At 43.8% G+C, this 19,497-nt stretch overlaps 1 protein-coding gene across 2 annotated transcripts in view; it reads left to right on the top strand.

Annotated features, from left to right (window-relative positions):
- Nucleotides 1-19,497, top strand: part of exoc6b (exocyst complex component 6B) — a 131,021-nt gene that overhangs the window by 21,549 nt on the left and 89,975 nt on the right. For both annotated transcript variants that reach the window (XM_055229100.1, XM_033983671.2), the window contains exons 7-9: nt 10,504-10,677; nt 10,800-10,868; nt 19,278-19,361. In XM_055229100.1, the coding sequence (XP_055085075.1) occupies nt 10,504-10,677; nt 10,800-10,868; nt 19,278-19,361 (327 nt within the window). The remainder of the gene's footprint in view (nt 1-10,503; nt 10,678-10,799; nt 10,869-19,277; nt 19,362-19,497) is intronic.

Consider the following 19,497-nt stretch of genomic DNA (forward strand, 5'->3'; position numbering starts at 1 on the left):
GAATAAACTCGTCATATTTTCAAAGTTCTGCAAATTAGGTTCTGATCATTTAAAAGAAACAGTCCTGGTTTAGTCCTGGGACCTCAGTTTATTAGGCCTAGATCTGGACTAGTTCTTGCCTTGTTCTGGTCTAGTTCTGGTCTAGTTCTGGTCTAGTTCTTGCCTCGTTCTGGTCTAGTTCTGGTATCGTTCTGGTCTCATTCTGGTCTCATTCTGGTCTAGTTCTTGCCTCGTTCTTGCCTCGTTCTTGCCTCGTTCTGGTCTAGTTCTGGTCTAGTTCTTGCCTAGGTCTTGTCTCATTCTGGTCTAGTTCTGGACCAATTTTAGTCCTTGTTTAGTCCTGTGTTAGACCTGAAAATTCAAAAAACAGCCCTGTTTTTTGGTTAGTTTGGTCCAGTTCCGGTCCAGTTCTGGTCTCGTTCTGGTCTCGTTCTGGTCTCGTTCTGGTCTCGTTCTGGTCTCGTTCTGGTCTCGTTCTGGTCTAGGTCTTGTCTAGGTCTTGTCTAGGTCTTGTCTAGGTCTTGTCTAGGTCTTGTCTAGGTCTTGTCTAGGTCTTGTCTAGTTCTGGTCTAGTTCTGGTCTAGTTCTGGTCTAGTTCTTTCCTAGGTCTTGTCTCGTTCTGGTCTCGTTCTGGTCTCGTTCTGGTCTCGTTCTGGTCTCGTTTTGGTCTCGTTCTGGTCTCGTTCTGGTCTAGTTCTGGTCTAGACTGGGTTTGGTCCCGCTCTAGTCCTGTCTTGGACCCAGTTTAGTCCTGGTCGAGTACTTGCACAGAGGAGCATACTTGAGTCATATTTTCAGACAAGAGCCAAATGCCCCTTTTTAAATTAGATTGTACAGTTTTAGTCCATTTTCCATTGTTTATTAACATTTAATCCCCAAAGTTCATGTGTTGGCAACAGGAAAACCTGGATTTCCAAACAGACCTGGTTCAGACCTGGTTCAGACCTGGTTCAGTCCTGGTTCAGTCCTGGTTCAGTCCTGGTTCAGTCCTGGTTCAGTCCTGAATATAGAACATAAATAAAGTCATTTCCAGTAGTGAATCTCAAATGCCCCTTTTCAAATTCTATGCTGTATTTTATTCTACATTTTTCCATGTTTACATTGAGTTTTGAATCCTACATGTGATGGATTAGACCTGGCTTAGACCTGGCTTAGACCTGGCTTAGACCTGGTTTAGACCTGGCTTAGACCTGGCTTAGACCTGGTTTAGACCTGGTTTAGTCCTGTTTTAGCCCTGGGCTCCATCTTCGCTTTGCTTAAAAAAAATTAAAAAAAGTGTCCCCTATTGGTGGCATCCCTGTACTGCACGGTCTCAGTGTCTTGGGACCTCCCCTCTCCCCTCTCTCCTTTCTCCTCTCATCTCTCTCCTCCTCTCTCTCTCCTCTCCTCTCATCTCTCTCCTCTCTCTCCTCTCTCCCCTTTCTCCTCTTGTCTTTTGTCTCTCCTCTCTCCTCCCCTCTCTCCTCTCGTCTCTTTTCTCTTGTCTCTCGTCTCTCTCCTCTTCCCTCTCTTCTCTCCTCTCTCCTCTTGTGTCTCTCCTCTCTCTTCTCCCCCCCTCCTCTCTCTTCTCTCCTCTCGTCTCTCTCCTCCCCTCTCTCTCCTCCCCTCTCCTCCTCTCTCCTCCTCTCTCCCCCTCTCCTCCCCTCCCCTCTCTCTCCTCCCCTCTCCTCCTCTCTCCTCCTCTCTCCTCTTCTCTCCTCTCTCCTCCCCTCTCCCCCCTCTCCTCCTCTCTCCTCTTCTCTCCTCTCTCCTCTCCTCCCCCCTCTTCTCCTCTCTCCTCCCCTCTCCCCCTCTCCTCCCCCCTCTCCTCCCCTCTCCTCCCTCCTCCTCTCCTCTCCTCTCTCCTCCTCTCTTCTCCCCTCTCCTCCCTCCTCTCCTCCCCCTCTCCTCCCCTCTCTCTCCTCCCCTCTCCTCTTCTCTCCTCTCTCCTCCCCTCTCCCCCTCTCCTCCTCCCTCTCCTCCTCCCTCTCCTCCTCTCTCCTCCTCTCCCCTCTCCTCTCTCTCCCCCTTCTCCCCCTCTCCTCCTCCCCTCTCCTCCTCCCTCTCCTCCTCTCTCCTCCTCTCCCCTCTCCTCTCTCTCCCCTCTCTCCTCTCTCTCTCCCCTCTCCTCCTCTCCTCCCCTCTCCTCCTCTCTCCTCCCTCTCCTCCCCTCTCTTCCCCTCTCCTCCTCTCTCCCCCTCTCTCCTCCTCTCTCCTCCTCTCTCTCCTCCCCTCTCCTCCTCTCCTCTCCTCCTCTCTCCTCTCCTCTCCTCTCTCTCTCCCCTCTCCTCCTCTCCTCTCTCCTCCCCCCTCTCCTCTCCTCCCCCCTCTCCTCTCCTCCCCCCTCTCCTCCTCTCTCCTCTCCTCTCCTCTCTCTCTCCCCTCTCCTCTCTCTCCTCCCCTCTCCTCCTCTCCTCTCTCCTCCTCTCTCCTCCCCCCTCTCCTCTCCTCTCTCTCCTCCCCTCTCCTCCTCTCCTCTCTCCTCCTCTCTCCTCCTCTCTCCTCCCTCTCCTCCCCCCTCTCTCCTCCTCTCTCCTCCCCTCTCCCCCTCTCCTCCCCCCTCTCCCCCTCTCTCCCCCCTCCCCTCTCCTCCTCTCTCCTCCTCTCTCCCCCCTCTCTCCTCCTCTCTCCTCCTCTCTCTGTAAATGTGAAACAGATTGTGTCGAGCAGGAGTAAGATTGATGAGTCGGATCTAGTTTCTGGACGCCAAACGTGCACGCTCCTGGTCTGTCACGTGCACGCTCGTGACCGGGGCTGAACCATCACGGGGTTTAACACAAACAGACACCAGAGGGGGCCGTCAGCCGAGGGTCGGACGCTCTGGAGTCCAAAATGGCTGACACTTCTTTACTGTCACTTTCAACTATCGCTCCTAAAATAACTTAAAGCTCCTGTATGTAATTTTTACCACTTTAAAAAACATGAAAAAACAACAAAACTAGTTAATTTTAAAGTTTGCAGTGGTCAAAAGTTATTCCTTGCTGACTTTATGCATTCTGAACATCCTAATTACTCACCACGATGAGTTTATAGTTGGCCTTGATGGTAACGCTAACAACGAGTAGCATGCTAACCGCGCACTTCTTCATTATCAGACATTAAACGTCTTTTTAATTAGATATAAAAATCACAAACTGGACGTATTTTCACCTCAATTTTGACCTAAGTTTCCTTAAAAAATCGGAAAAATCTGGTAAAATCCCGTTAAATTTACCGTCATAATTCTACATTTTAGGCAGGTCGGATCTGTGGAGAGGCGACTCCGCTCACAGTAAATATTGTATTTTCTTCAACGTATTTTTGAGCAGTTAAAACGCGTGTAAGGAATAAAAAAAGCTAGACAAATGAAGAAGTTTAATGCCATTCTGTGGGACGTTATCGGCAAAACTAACATCTCCATGGAGACAAGACACTTCTCCAGAAAAGTTACATAATTGACCTTTTAACCGTGCATGATATTACTATTAATAAATGTTGACGCAAAACTAAAATTTCAAACTTTATTAGAGAAAATAACAAATAGACTTCATACTTGATAATTAAAAACACTTTTTCGTTAAACAATATAATGTGATTTTCCACGTTAAATGTTCGTACTTTGTTTTCTGTTTAATCCCTCAGTGTCTAGTAGGTTCCACAGTGTTCCCTCGTTTACGTTACGTTCTAAAAATCACCCGCAATAGGCGAAATCCGCGAAGTATCAGCTTTATTTTTTAGTTATTCTATATGTTTTTGTCTGTAAAACCCCTCACCACACACTTTATACAGCCAATCAGGACGCAGAACACAAGGGTCTACAGTCCTTTAGCCAATCAGGACGCAGAACACAAGGGTCTACAGTCCAACAGCCAATCAGGACGCAGAACACAAGGGTCTACAGTCCAACAGCCAATCAGGACGCAGAACACAAGGGTCTACGGTCCCTTAGCCAATCAGGATGCAGAACACAATGCACGTTCATACGATGTAAAAAAGTATGAAAAATTATGCTAAAAAACTCTGCGAAACAGCAAAAAGTGAACCGCGATATAGCGAGGGACGACTGTATGCTAGTCTATGTGCCCTATACTTGTGAAAAATACAACTCAAGATCATTGTAATATTCAGGAAAGGTTCATTTCTGTCCTGGGAATGGGAATTTTTAGTATCGATTCCTGCTCAAACGAGAATCTAGCTTCGGTACTAGCTTTAGCATCGATTAGCAACTGATTTCCGATACTTGTTGTAAAGTTTGGCAGTGAATCGGTCGTGTCGTTGCGTCTCTTCGGGGGCGTTTAGGGGGCAGGGTGCTCACTCAAGATTCCTGTTAAACTAAAGGAACGCCGACCGCTATTCCTCCCCGCGGTATTCTTCCCCCGAAACAGCTCTCAGCCGTCGCGATTGCCGTAAACCCCCCGCGCTTCACCCTCATGCTTCACATTTTTGTACGAGTTTGACGTCGGCGATGATGCAGGTCGCCCCACTTCAAACCTCAAGTGTCTCCTCAAATTCTTTCTCGTTATTCAAATCCGTTTTCGAGGAGAATAGTTGGGGTAATAAACGTCTGAACGAGCCTCGACTCTTTGGAATGACGAAGGATTGACGCGCGAACATCGGCCCCGGTGCCTCAAAAGTGTCGGTTTAGTCTCGTATTCGTAGCTGCTTTTATCTCAGGGTTGTCCAATTAGTGAAAGGAAAAGGAATCCAGAGTTTATCGAGAACGAGAGTTGGTTTTTCTGTCGTTTTTTTCAGACTTTTTTTTGTTTTTTCCCCAGTTTTGGTTTGTCAAAAGTATCAAAAATCCGGTATTAAAGATCGTATATTACCGTATTTTCCGCACTATAAGGCGCATCGGAGGTCAGACTTTCCGAGTTCCGACTTTTACATGACAACTGGATCGCCCCGAGTTCGGAATTTCTTCAGAAGGTTGGAGAATATTTCAATTTTCAGTATTAGATTGTAGATTGACAATTCAAAAGCTGAAATGATCCAAATGATTCTAGTGAAGGTGGAGTTTAAAAACACAGTGGAGCACTTCCTGTATTACCAAATGATGACATCACAAGGTGGAACAGTGTTTTCTGTTTGAGAGAAGAACTCAGACTAAATATGCAGGATTTTTGTGTTAAACATGTGAGAATGAAACAAAAAAACACAACTTCAGGTCCGTTTGTGACGAGGAAACGACATTAGAACAGATCAGAAAACAGATTAATACGAGCCCTTTAACTGATTTAAAACTAGTATTGAAACTAGATTTTTATAGCTATATTAGATTTTTTTTTTTATTTAGAGTTTTAGTTTTTATTTTATTTATTTTTTATGTTTTTTTAGATTTTTTAATATATATTTTTAGATTATATATAGATATTTTTATAGATATTTAAGCAAGTATCGATACTGGAAGAAAAAAACAACTCATAACTGGATAAAATTTGATCTTTCTTGAACAGTTTCATCTTTAGTTTTATCAGAACAGTAAGACGACATGGTGTAATAAACAAATGCTGTTATTTTGTGTTGAAAATTACAAAATTATCTAAAAAAGAGCTTTTAAAATGATCATTTGGGCGTCAAAATCAGTATCGAGTCTATTTTTTAGCATCAAAATAAAGTTTAAAATGTTTGAGTTTGACCTCAGTGCATCAAATTTGTCTTTTTGAACAGATTAATGACTAAAAATGTGACTAAATATGTCTGTACGTTTACACCATCACGTCGCAAACGATTTTACGCCCCAGATAAACACATTTTATCATTATTTTTTAAGTGAAACGTTTATTTGTGAAGCGACAGCAGCTCAGTTTGCAGATCGTTCATCCACTGATCTGAAGGTTGGCGGTTCAAATCCCGCTCTTGACATAAACATCAGGTGAAAAAAATAAACGTTTTGTCGTCGCTGTGGATTCTAAAAGGTTAATATCATAATATACGATCGTCAAATATCGTTAAACGGCAAACAATCAAACATCAGATTTTGTTATTCGCTTAAAAAGACTCGAAGGGCATTTTTTATTCTAAAATTGTTCCTCGGCGCAGCAGCTTCCTATTTTTTTTTTTATTTTTTTTTTTATTTTTATTTTTATTTTATTTTTATGTTTTAGATTTTTTTTATTTATTTATTATTAATTATTTTTTATATATATATTATTTGATTATATATAGATATTTTTATAGATATTTAAGCAAGTATCGATACTGGAAGAAAAAAAAAATGGACAAAATCTCGAGTTTTATCAGAACAGAGTAAGACGACACAGCGTAATAAACAAATGCTATTATTTTGCAAACTCTTTCCCCATTCGGCGGGTTATTTAAATCTGTAATCTGTTATTTAAATCTGTAATCGCTACAGCAACGGCCCTTATTCCCCATCATTCTGAATTCCCCGGGCTGCGCTTTCAATCTAAAATTCTTCTTATTAAATCCAACGACAGAAATAGAGCCATTTCACCCAAAGTTGTTGTTTCTTTTTTTAATTTTTGGATGCTCTTTTTATACAGGAAAGAGCTCCAAATTCGTATTTATTGGAATTTAAAATGTTTCCAAAGACGGCTCATTATTTGTCCATTATCGGCGTCGCTTCCCGTGATGTTTTTAATGTTGTGGGCATCAGATCAAAGATGCCATTGTGCTGCTCTCAATCTCTTCTTAAATTGTTTCGCGTCTTCCTGGTCGGTTCATATCCTCAACAGTTTTTCTCATCAGTGAAAACCATTATCCACCTAAAACCAGAGGACCCGTGACGCATTTTGGAGGTAACTTTGAAGCGCCTGTTGCCGTGCCGACTGTTTTTTTTTTTGCGCTAAGGAAGTGGCGCCGCTAATTCAAAAACGCATCGAAAATAGCTAACGACAAAAATGAATGGGCGTTTATGGAACTAACTTTGATCCTAAATGTAATGAAGTTTTCCCACAGGGTTTGGTGCCAAGGAAAATGTTTTAATCATTAAGATGAGAACAAAGTGATGTTAGCTAACTGGTATTTGCGCCGCGACGCTGGGTTCATGGTCCGGTTAAGGTCAGAAAATAGCTTGTTTTTACGGCGCGTTCCAGTCAATCTCGGAGGTCAGACTTTCCGAGTTCCGACTTTTACATGACAACTGGAACGCCCCGAGTTCGGAATTTCTTCAGAAGGTTGGAGAACATTTCAGAGCCCCGAGTTAGGAAGTGCAACGTGGCTAACCTAAAATTGTAGCCTGCTAGCTAGATTTAGGACCATGTTTTGCTAGCATTTTTGTTAATTTTTTAAATCTTTTATCTTGCAATTTATCCAATTACAGTTGTTTTTATCGCTAAACAAACATATCTGAATTTGAGCGGCTCGCATCTCCGCAGAACAAGCTCTTATTTGGCGTTTTTGCGCTCGTTTCCATAGAAATCTCGTTCCTTTTAGCTACGATATTCCACAGTACGACATAAAGCGTCTCTATCTCCATGGAGAATGTTCTGAAGTACGGTTTTAACTTTGTATTTCCTTTTTAAATCATGAACCGGACATTCCACTGCCAGAAAGTTCCGTATTATCGCTTTAAGTTCTTAAGATGTTGCGTTTTTACACGTACGCAGAACAGAAGGAGTAACGGCGTTCGTCCAGAGGTGGCGCTGTTGCATCCAGGTCTTGCTTCCGATGGATTTACATGTGAAGTGTAACATGAAGTAAACGTTCCAGCGAATATTTGTGGAGGTCAAATTGGAGCCGTGTTCGTCCAGAGGGTGGCGCTGTTGCCTCCACTCGTTCGCTCTGATGGATTTACATGCGCGGTGCAGCTACAGTTCACAAACGGTGTCCTCTTCCTCCCTCTGTCAGGACTTTTAACGCGTCCTGGAGTCTTCCTCATCCTTCCGGCTCGGCCCTTCCTGTCTTTTCTTGGATATTTTGAGTCGATGTTTGCGTGTTTATTGGTTGTTTCCAGTTTCGTCGCGGGACAGGGTGTGGGGACGGTGATTCAGAGGGCGCTTACTACGTCCTGGAGGAGCTGTAGCTTTTTAAGGTTTCCCAAAAACTTGACGTAAAAATAAACGTTTAAAAAAAAAAAAAAGGTCTTTGTCACCGTTGGCATTGTGAGGGTCTTTACGGTTTCCTCTGATCTACGTGACAAAGTTGGTGTCACTTTTCAAACGCGGTGAGTTCAGGAAAAACATAAAAAAAACAGTCACGGGTTTAAGGGCGAGGTTCATCTTACAGACGCCATTTTGAGGACGGCTGACCATTTGAAACGTATTTTATTTTGAGCTGTGAATATCCAAGGCAGCGGTCACGATTCTTTTGATAATTCTTAAACGCACAGGGACAAACGCAGGGTTGGTTTTTTGGGTTAATCCACCAGTTATGGGTTTATCGGGCAACTTTTTGGTCCAAATTTCAATATACAAGCCACAAGAACAAACAGAGCTGTGCAAAATGGGAAAGTGTAGAACTATATCCAGACAGGGGGGAAAAAAAATAAAAGTGTTATTATTTATTTATTTATTTTTAAAATTTATTTATTTTATTTTTAAAATTTATTTATTTATTTTATTTTTAATTTTTATTTTATTTATTTATTTTTTTATGTATTTATTTATTTATTTTTTATTTTATTTTAGTTTAGTTGGTTTTATTTTATTTTATATTAACTTCATTAAATTCAGTTTAGTTTAGTTTTAGTATATTTTTTAGGTTTTTTTTTAGTTTATTTTTACTTTAGTTTTTATTATTCTTTAGTTTAGTTTGTTTTATTTTATTTTAAAAACTGCAGCTTTTAAGATTTGATAACCATGACAACTGTGAAATAATGTTGTTTGGAATTATTTGTAATGTGGCAGAGTATTATGAATTTTATTTTATTTTCTCAATGACAAGAAAGTTGTCATTAGTTGAGTTAATTTACTATATTGCATGTTGTTTTTTACCGTGTTACTGATATTTGAGACTTTATTTTAGCCGTGTTCTCTGGCTGCTCAGCTGTTTGTCTCTAACAAACAGAATAATTGCGCAATTTCCCAAAATATCTGTGTCGTCCAGGTCTGATTCAGAGTAAAAGCCAAAAGTAAAATCTGTCAACTGGAACAACAAATTATAGGAGTGAAAAGGAGTTTGAGTCTCCAGCTTTTTTTGTCCCGTTGACAGATTTTACTTTTGGCTTTTACTTTCCCCGAAAATAGATATTTTTTGTTTACTTCAAGACATTGGAGATTTAAAGGTCGTAGGTGTTTTTTGGGGGAGGAGTTTAAATCAGACTTATTCTGCAAAATGGACTTTTCAGAGCTTTAAACCATGTTATAGTTGTTTCTCCTCTTCAAACATTTACTGTCTTGAAGTTGTATTTGGAGTGATTCACGTTCGAGCAATCTTTAATCGCTTATTTTCAAGACGCCATTTTGTCGATTTACCCTCGTTCTCACCTCCACTGTGACACGCCCACTGTGACGTACACACTTCGTTCACCAATTTTACTTTATTAATCTGTGATACTTTTAGGATTCGGCAGCGTCGCCTTGTCATTTTGGTAAAACGAAAACAAATAAAAAAATGCTGCTTAATATAAAAGTGCTTGTAATTTAAAAGTGATAACATAATGATCCACGCGTGTCATAGATTATAACTACTTCATTTTCTGGAGTATAAGTCGCATCAGCCAAAAAAATGCATAATAATTAAGAAAAAAACATAAATCACATCTGAGTATAAGTCACACTGAAGTTGAAGTATATGACGCGTCGGAGTATATGTCGCGTCGGAGTATATGTCGCGTCGGAGTATATGTCGCGTCGGAGTATATGTCGCGTCGGAGTATATGTCGCGTCGGAGTATATGTCGCGTCGGAGTATAAGTCACACTGAAGTTTAAGTATATGTCGCGTCGGAGTATATGTTGCGTCGGAGTATATGTCGCGTCGGAGTATATGTCGCGTCGGAGTATAAGTCACACTGAAGTTGAAGTATATGTCGCGTCGGAGTATATGTCGCGTCGGAGTATATGTCGCGTCGGAGTATATGTCGCGTCGGAGTATATGTCGCGTCGGAGTATAAGTCACACTGAAGTTGAAGTATATGTTGCGTCGGAGTATATGTCGTGTCGGAGTATAAGTCACACTGAAGTTGAAGTATATGTCGCGTCGGAGTATATGACGCGTCGGAGTACAAGTCGCGTCGGAGTATAAGTCGCACTGAAGTTGGAGTATAAGTCGCACTGAAGTTGGAGTATAAGTCGCACTGAAGTTGGAGTATAAGTCGCACTGAAGTTGGAGTATAAGTCGCACTGAAGTTGGAGTATAAGTCGCACTGAAGTTGGAGTATAAGTCGCGCCGGAGTTGGAGTATAAGTCGCGCCGGAGTCGGAGCATAAGTCGCGCACTGAAGTTGGAGGATTAGTCTGAGTATACGTCCCTTGGCCAAACTATGAAAAAAGTGCGAGTTATAATCCATAAACTGCAGTATAGAGACACAAGCTCAGTGTGTCTCTTTAATCATGGACACTCTACATATTTAACTGTTTTCTCCTCCATTACACTTGATAACAAATGTAAACGTCTGTATTTTCCACCTCGTCTGATCCCGTCCAGGCTCAGCTGCAGCGCTCCCTGGACAGCTCAGTGTCCACTCACCCGAGGCCTCTGATTGGACGACGGAACAGGAAGGAGCTGGCTGTTACCACGGCGAGCGCGGTTCAAAATGGCGGCAGCCCTTTTTCAGAACAAGACTCCGGGATCTTAGACGAGGAGGAAGACGAGGAGGAGGTGAGACTTTTCTTGAGCACTTTTCTTTAACTTTAACTTGTCGTAGATACAGATTACGTTTGATTTTACTCAAATAAACGTTTTTCCAAGTTGCTCATGAGGTGAAATAATGTTTTGCGCAGGTGCCCGGAGCTCAGGAGCTGGTGGATTTCTCTCCCGTTTATCGCTGTCTTCACATCTACACTGTTCTGGTGAGAGATTCATTCAGAAACACTCACTTTACTAATAATAAAGTCTTACTCAGGTGCGTTTTGGAGGAGGAAACCACGTCAGAACACGACTAAAAGCATCACGTGGGTCCATTTTGTGTGTGATTTGTGAACTCTAAACTGGGTCCGTTGCCCGTTTTCCTTTTCCTGAGTTTAAAGGAGACGTATTGCAGCGTTCTGGCGTAAGGAAACGCGCCAAATTTTCTTCTGGTTTGTTTATATTCTTGAACACAAGGGCTACTGTCGGCCGTAACCCGCGCCAAAACAAGAGCAAAACAACAGCGCCGGAGCCAGTCTCTGAAACGGCGACTGACCAATGGAACCTTCACGTCAACGCGTCGGCATGGCGATAAAGAAAAACAGTAACAACAATGCATAAACAGACACAAGAACAACAGGTGTCAACTCTGAACTGAACACAGAATATCAGATCTTTACAATACTATGCAAAATTGAGTTGTTTTTGCTTCTTATTTACGCACTCAGAAGATGTATTTATTTACTTAAAGCTCATTTTATAGCAGTGTAAAAACAAAGCAAAGAATTTGAATAAAAAATGTATATGTATATTTAAAAAAAAATTGGTTGAGTTAGCAAAACATCTCAATCCAGATCAGCGCCGTTTTAAACAGTCTCTTCGTTTAGTTGAGTTTTCAAACGTTTATTTCCTTTTGCTTTATATATTTGGTGTTTTCTGTGTGTATACAAAATGTAGAAAGTAGTAAACAAGAGAGAAGAAGAGAGAAAAACATGTAAATAGAGGGCGTGTCCAAATATTTGACTGGTAGTGTACCTTAAAGTGGGAAGGTAGGGTTCAGTTTTGCGGTTTTTAAATCCACGTTAATGTGCGTTAGTATGTTTTTACCGTTATGTCTTAAATGAACAAAATGTAAAAAATAAATAAATAATTAAAAATGTAATTGAATTAAATATATATATAAAAATAAATATAAATTAAATTAAATACATAAATAAATACAAAATAAAAATGTAATTAAATACACAAATAAATAACAATTAAATAAATAAAAACATTAATAATAATAATAAATAATAATAATAAAATGTTATAGTTGTGTTTATATATCGACACTATATTAAAAAAAAAAACTACAAAAAAAATTCGATATGATGAATTAATGGTTTATAATGCATTAAAGTGGAAGTAAACTCCTAAACTCCGCCCACAACCACATTTCAAATAGAGCTGCTAAACTGGGCGGAGTCTGGAGGTAAGAGGAACAGTGTGATTGGTCTAACAGGTTTACACACTTCAAATTCCGCCCCCTGCAGCCGGGCGTTTGCGATCAAAAACACCTGGCTGTAATCGAGGTAGTTCTGTGTGATGTCACCAGCTACTCTGTATTGCGTAGGCCACTGGAGGCAGGACGAACTGAAGATTTAGGTGTTTTCGAGCACAAAGCTGCACATTTTCCTCGTTTGTTCTGCCTTTATCTGTTGAGTTTTCATATCTCCTCATCTGTTCCACTTTCTGACTCTTAGCTCCAGACTGAGGGCCTCTGTCGTGCCTCTCGCCCCAGCCTCGCTCACTCATCCTGGGCTTGTCCCGCAGGCTGAGGGGCAGGGAGCTGGAGGGGTGTTGACCGGGACATAACCTCCACGCGCCGGGTCCATGTCTGTGTTTTTGGGGCCCACAGGAAGTGCACGAACTCTGGGCAGGAAAGAGAAAGTGAACCGCAGAGGTACGGAGGGAGGAAAGGTGAGGGAAAGGACAGGGGACGGAGAGAGAGGAGGGAAGAGGAGAGGGAAAGGACGGGACGGAGAGGAGAGGGAAGAGGAGAGGAGAGAAAGGACAGGGGACGGAGAGGAGAGGGAAGAGGGGAGGGAAAGGACAGGGGACGGAGAGAAGAGGAGAGGAGAGGGGAGGGAAAGGACAGGGGACGGAGAGAGGAGGGAAGAGGAGAGGGAAAGGAGAGGGGATGGAGAGGAGAGGGAAGAGGAGAGGAGAGGAGAGAAAGGACAGGGGACGGAGAGAGAGGAGGGAAGAGGAGAGGAGGGGGGAGAGAAAGGACGGGACAGAGAAGGGAAGGGGAGAGGAGAGAAAGGACAGGGGACGCAGAGAAGGGAAGAGGGGAGGGAAAGGACGGGACGGAGAGAAGGGAAGAGGAGAGGAGGGGGGAGAGAAAGGACAGGGGACGGAGAGAAGGGAAGAGGGGAGGGAAAGGACAGGGGACGGAGAGAAGGGAAGAGGGGAGGGAAAGGACAGGGGAAGGAGAGAAGGGAAGAGGAGAGAGGAGAGAAAGGACGGGACGGAGAGAAGGGAAGAGGAGAGGGGAGAGGAGAGAAAGGACAGGGGACGGAGAGAGAGGAGGGAAGAGGGGAGGGAAAGGACAGGGGACGGAGAGAAGGGAAGAGGAGAGGGGAGAGAAAGGACGGGATGGAGAGAAGGGAAGAGGGAAAGGACAGGGGACGGAGAGAAGGGAAGAGGGGAGGGGAGGGAAAGGACAGGGGACAGAGAAGAGGGAGAGGAGTTAGAGGAGAGGAGCGAGGAAGGAAAGGACGGGGGGAGGGAGGAGTAGAGGGGAGACAAGGAGGAGGAGGATAGAGAAGAGGGAAAAGGGAAAGCGAGTAGTGAGGGACAGAGAAGGGTAAACAGAAAGGGAGCGACAGAAGGAGGAGGTGAGGGAAAGAACAGGGAACAGAGGTGGAAGGGGAAGAGAGATGGATAAGAAAGAAGGGAGAAAGAAAAAAGAGTGAGCTGATAGAGGGATGGGAGGGAGAGAGGAGGGAGTCAGCGAGCAAAGAGAGGAGTGTTAGGAGATGAGAGATGAGGGGGAAGAGAGGAAGCTGGACAATCGCATGTTTCAGTAAAGATGTTTGGGAATGTCCCACAGTATCGCACTGAACTTATCTCCATGGAGACAAACGGACGACATCACCGAGTTACCGCTCAGGACAACGCCAAAAAAACACCTGCTGTTTTAATAAATGCAAGAGCGTGTGGAAAATCCCAGGTGAAGCAATAACGTTTCCATGGAGACGAGCAGGGCGCACGTTCCCTCCGGCAGAAAAGTTCCACAGTGCACCTTTTCTGCGTCGCATCAGTGTAAAACTCTAAATTGCGAGTGATGGCGATCGTCCGTTCTTAAAGGTCACAAACGCGGTGAAAACGACGTACACGGCGAACGTAATCGCAACGCGGTTATTCCGGCCGTTTAACCCCGGACAGAACAAAGCCGCATTGTTCAAATTACACTTGGATCAAATTTTGGAAAAGCAGGAATGAAACGTGGACTGCAGGAGCGGAGTTTGCGTCCAAATTTACTTTCCAAATAAATGAACGGGAGCCATTTTGTAATCACCGTGTTTATCAGAGAAAGTGAGAGGCCCAAAGCGCGACCCAAAAATGTGTCACAGAAACACGTGCGACGCAGGTGCAGCGGGAACGCCGTCTAGACTCGACTGCGCTCCCGCCATTTAAGTCGACGATCCAACGACTCTGAGGTCACAGACTGGAAAAGGCACCGCCGCAATTCAGAGGGATGTGTTTGTGTTTGAGTCGTGTTTAAAGGGACGGACACGCGTGACGTTTAAGTCGAGTTATAATGACGGCGACGTGTCAGAAACAGACCTGGAGTTTCATTCACACACGTTTGAGTCGCACTTTATTATCCGTCTGTCGCATCTGCAAAGATCAATATGTGACGGTCCACCTCGTGATGTCATCAGGTGGGAGTGGGGTTTTAACAGCGACGTTTTAACTTTAGAGCGGCAGAGATGAAATGATCCAAGTGAGTCTAGAGAAGAAAGAGGAAAGAGAGTGATGAGAGAAAGGGAGAGGGAGAAATAAAAGGGAGAATGAGAGGGAGAAATATATGAGAAACACAGGGAGAAATAGAGAGAAAGAGAGAGAGTGGGAGCAATGGAGAGAAAGAGAGGGATAAATAGAGGAAATGGAGAGAAAGAGAGAGGGAGAAAGAGACAGTGGGAGCAATAGAGAGAATGAGAGAGGGAGAAATAGAGGATATAGAGAGAAAGAGAGAGTGGGAGCAATGTAGAGAAAGAGAGGGAGAATGAGAGAGGGAGAAATAGAAAGAGAGAGAGTGGGAGCAATGGAGAGAAAGGGAGAAATAGAGGAAATAGAAAGAGAGAGAAAGGGAGAATGAGAGAAACAGAGAAAGAATGGGAGAAATAGAGTGAAAGGGAGAAAGAAATAGAGAGAAAGTGGGAGAAATGAAGGGAAAGAAAGGGAGAACAAAAGTGGGAGAAATAGAAAGAAAGGGAGACCCAGAAAGAGAGAGGGAGAAAGAAAGAGGGGGAGAGAAAGAAACAGCATATTTTCAATCAAGACGCCATTCACCATTTTCACCTCCACTGTGACACGCCCACTGTGACACGCCCACTGTGACGTACTTGATTCTTCAGTTTTATTTCCTTAATCGCTGATACTTGTTTTGGTACAAATGAAAATCTTCTCCTCTCTAGTGTGACGTGCATCTGTCCATAGGGGGCGCTGACGGCCACACGCCGCTTTGTCGTGATGACGTTTACGGCGACGTCAGCTTCTTTTCGACACCGCAGTTTTTCTAACGCAGAACACGGCTGACTTGTTTCTTTTATGAAGTCGTTTCAGATGAATATTGTGATTTTAAAACGTGTAAATTATAAAAAAAAATGATCCACGAGTGTCAGAGATGAGAACCATAGAGAGACAAGCGCAGTAGGGATGATTTAAAAGACGGATATTTCAGTTGTTTTAATTATTACTGTAGTGTTTTTTACTTGTATTCATCAAAAATACACAAATTTACAAACAATCCTGTAAATAATCGAGTGAACGATCAGGGAAAATATCAAATTATATTTTTTCTGACAAGCCGTGCAGTTGGATTTCTGTTTTAATAATAAGATTCTGTTCAAAGTTTATATTTGAAACACGGCCAGAAGAAAGAGAAAAAAATCTGAATCTGGAAAAAAAAAAGATTCTGACACAGAGGGAGGGCATCTGACACACTTTAGCGGGTTGTGATTTCCTAATTCCGTTCAGATTCCGGTTCGATTACTCCCACCGCGCACAGCCTAGTTTTCCTTTTGTTCGGAGACATTGACCCGCCCGGCGTTCCGAGTTCACGGCCGCTCCGCTGTTCCCGGCGTAGAATGCGGTGAATGCTCATTGTTCGGCTGAGGGTCAAACTGGGAATAAACACAATCCGAGCGTTCGTCTGTCACCTCTGAACCAAAACAGTGTTTAAGCCCCTCCCCTGAGATCAACGACTGTGTGTCCAGATCTGTGGAGCGGACGCTACGACTGTGGGGAACGGTTTACCTTTAGGAAAGAGAGAGAGAAAGAGAGGGATAGAAAGAGAGAGAGAAGGAGAGAGATCTGTGGAGCGGACGCTACGACTGGGGAATGGTTTAGAGCAGATGAAATGATCCACATGAGTCTAGAGATGAAAGAGAGGGATAGAAAGGGAGAAGGAGAGAGGGAGAAATAGAGAGAGAAAGAAAGAGAGGGATAGAGAGAGAGAAAGGAGGGAGGGAGGGAGAGAAAGAGGGATAGAAAGAGAGAGAGAGGGAGGAGAGAGGGAGAAATAGAGAGAAATAAGAGAGAAATGGAGAGAAAGAAAAAAAGAGAAAGGGAGAAATAGAAAGAAAGGGAGAAATAGAAAGAAAGGGAGAAATGGAGAGAAAGAAAGAAAGCGAGAGAGAGAGAGTGGGAGAAATGGAAAGAGAGAAATGGAGAGTGGGAGAAATAGAGAGAAAGAAAGGGAGAAAGAGAGGGAAAGAGACGGATACAAAACGGACACTACGACTGGTTAAATCAGACCTACTGAGCTTGTGTCTCTATGGTTCTCATCTCTGTCATAATTTACACATTTTAAATCACAATATTCATCTGAAACCACTTCATAAAAGAAGGTAATGAGAAAACTGTGGTGTCCAGAGGAGCTGAAGTCGCCGTAAACGTCATCACAACAAAGCGCCGTGTCGACGTCAGCGCCCCCTATGGACAGATGCACGTTTCACTAGTGAGGAGCAGATGTTTGGTTTTTTTTTCATTTGTACCAAAGTGACTACAAATCCTACGAGTATCACGGATTAATAAAATAAAACTGGAGACAGAAGTGTGTACAGAGTGGTGGTGTGCTGATGGCGCGCAGGGGGAGGTAATGAAAATGGCGTCGTGAAAATAGTCGATTAAAGATTAAACTCAAACATGAATCAGTCCAAATAAAACTTCAAGAGTTTAAAAGAGATGTGTTTGGCGGGAGGAACCGTGTTTGGTGGGAGGAGCTCTGGTTGGTGGGAGGAGCTCTGTGTTTGGTGGGAGGAACTGTGTTTGGTGGGAGGAGCTGTTTTTGGTGGGAGGAGCTCTGTTTGGTGGGAGGAGCCCTGTTTGGTGGGAGGAGCTGTGTTTGGTGGGAGGAGCTCTGTTTGGCGGGAGGAGCTGTGTTTGGCGGGAGGAGCTCTGTTTGGTGGGAGGAGCTGTGTTTGGTGGGAGGAGCTGTGTTTGGTGGGAGGAGCTCTGTTTGGCGGGAGGAGCTCTGTTTGGTGGGAGGAGCTCTGTTTGGCGGGAGGAGCTCTGTTTGGTGGGAGGAGCTCTGTTTGGTGGGAGGAGCTCTGTTTGGCGGGAGGAGCTCTGTTTGGCGGGAGGAGCTCTGTTTGGCGGGAGGAGCTCTGTTTGGTGGGAGGAGCTCTGTTTGGCGGGAGGAGCTCTGTTTGGCGGGAGGAGCTCTGTTTGGCGGGAGGAGCTCTGTTTGGCGGGAGGAGCTCTGTTTGGCGGGAGGAGCCCTGTTTGGTGGGAGGAGCTCTGTTTGGTGGGAGGAGCCGTGTTTGGTGGGAGGAGCTGTGTTTGGTGGGAGGAGCTCTGTTTGGCGGGAGGAGCTCTGTTTGGCGGGAGGAGCTCTGTTTGGCGGGAGGAGCTCTGTTTGGTGGGAGGAGCTCTGTTTGGCGGGAGGAGCTCTGTTTGGCGGGAGGAGCCCTGTTTGGTGGGAGGAGCTCTGTTTGGTGGGAGGAGCCGTGTTTGGTGGGAGGAGCCCTGTTTGGTGGGAGGAGCTCTGGTTGGTGGGAGGAGCTCTGGTTGGTGGGAGGAGCCCTGTTTGGTGGGAGGAGCCCTGTTTGGTGGGAGGAGCCCTGTTTGGTGGGAGGAGCTCTGTTTGGTGGGAGGAGCCCTGTTTGGTGGGAGGGGCTCTGTTTGGTGGGAGGAGCTCCGTTTGGTGGGAGGAGCTCTGTTTGGTGGGAGGAGCCCTGTTTGGTGGGAGGAGCTCTGTTTGGTGGGAGGAGCCCTGTTTGGTGGGAGGAGCTCTGTTCGGTGGGAGGAGCTCTGTTTGGTGGGAGGAGCTCTGTTATCGCTGCGTCAGGCCTGTGCTCTGTGCTTTTAGATATGACCTCACTCAGACCTGAGCAGACGCACAAAGATAATCAGAGACTTTGAAGCTCGACTGATACGACTGTGTGAGATCTGAGGTTTATCAGAGTCCGGAGACATGACGTACGTCCACAAACACGGAGACGAGACGACGGACGGCGGGACTTTAGACGATGAGACGATTGATCGGGTTTTAAACGATTAATGTTTTTATTTAAATTATACAGATTTATATGAGACAAAGGGAGAATTGAGTGAGCGAGCTGAAGATTTGGTAGTTTTTGGTATTTATTTATCTAAAAAGGCAGATTGTTTATCTAAAAACATCTAAAAAAACACGATCCACACGTTTAATTTGACTTTATATAAATACAGATTGTTAAAATCGTCTTGCTCAATGACACAAAAACACAAATCCAGTGTTTTATGTTGTAAAGGGCGGAAACTAACATTTTTTTAAGTTGTTCAAATAGTCAACAATTATTTCTATTGTACACAGAGTTTTTTAATATACGTTTTTGACCAAATAAAGGTTGAAATGTAGTGAAAGTTTTGCCATAAGCTCCTTCATATTTTACCTTTTTTTTCAAATTCAAGACGTTTCACTTTTAACGTCTTTATAAACGTCCTTGTTTTTAACATTTTGCATCTGGTAAAACGTTTTGCACCATTGCCATAGCAGTTCACCAAAAAAAACCAAACAAATATTCTGTTTTCAATTGTGAAAAGTCCTCAAAATGGCGCCGATAAACCTGTGAATAAATGTCAAGAAAACTCCTTACGTTTGTTTTTGATTAACCTGTTGTTAAATATGAAGATATAAATGTTTTTTTTATGTTTTATTCTTTCAAAATGACTAAATTTGTACATTTTCTTTCCCATTTTTGTCATGTTTTTGTTGTATTTTGTTGTTTTCGATTAACGTCACCTCCATGTTTTTACCTCCTCCTCTCCCTCCTCCTCCTCCTCTGCACTTGTCACCTCAGCTCCCCTGAACTGACCCCACTGTGCGCCCTTTGACCTTTGCACTCTGCCCTGTGTGTGTGTTGTTGTTGTTTTAGGGTTTGCACGATGAGTTTGAGAACTACTACAGGAAGCAGCGGCGGAAACAGGCCCGGCTCGTGCTGCAGCCGCACTCTAACATGGTACGACCCGCTAACGACGCACTACACCCCTCTCCACGTTTGTGCACCGCCTGTTTTAACCACAAACACACACGCACACACACAAACGCACAATATTAAAGTGTAAAGACGGTTCTGCATGTATGTTTATGGTGGA

This window comes from Periophthalmus magnuspinnatus, chromosome 18, assembly GCF_009829125.3.
Source record: "Periophthalmus magnuspinnatus isolate fPerMag1 chromosome 18, fPerMag1.2.pri, whole genome shotgun sequence".
In the NCBI taxonomy this organism is placed as follows: domain Eukaryota; kingdom Metazoa; phylum Chordata; class Actinopteri; order Gobiiformes; family Gobiidae; genus Periophthalmus; species Periophthalmus magnuspinnatus.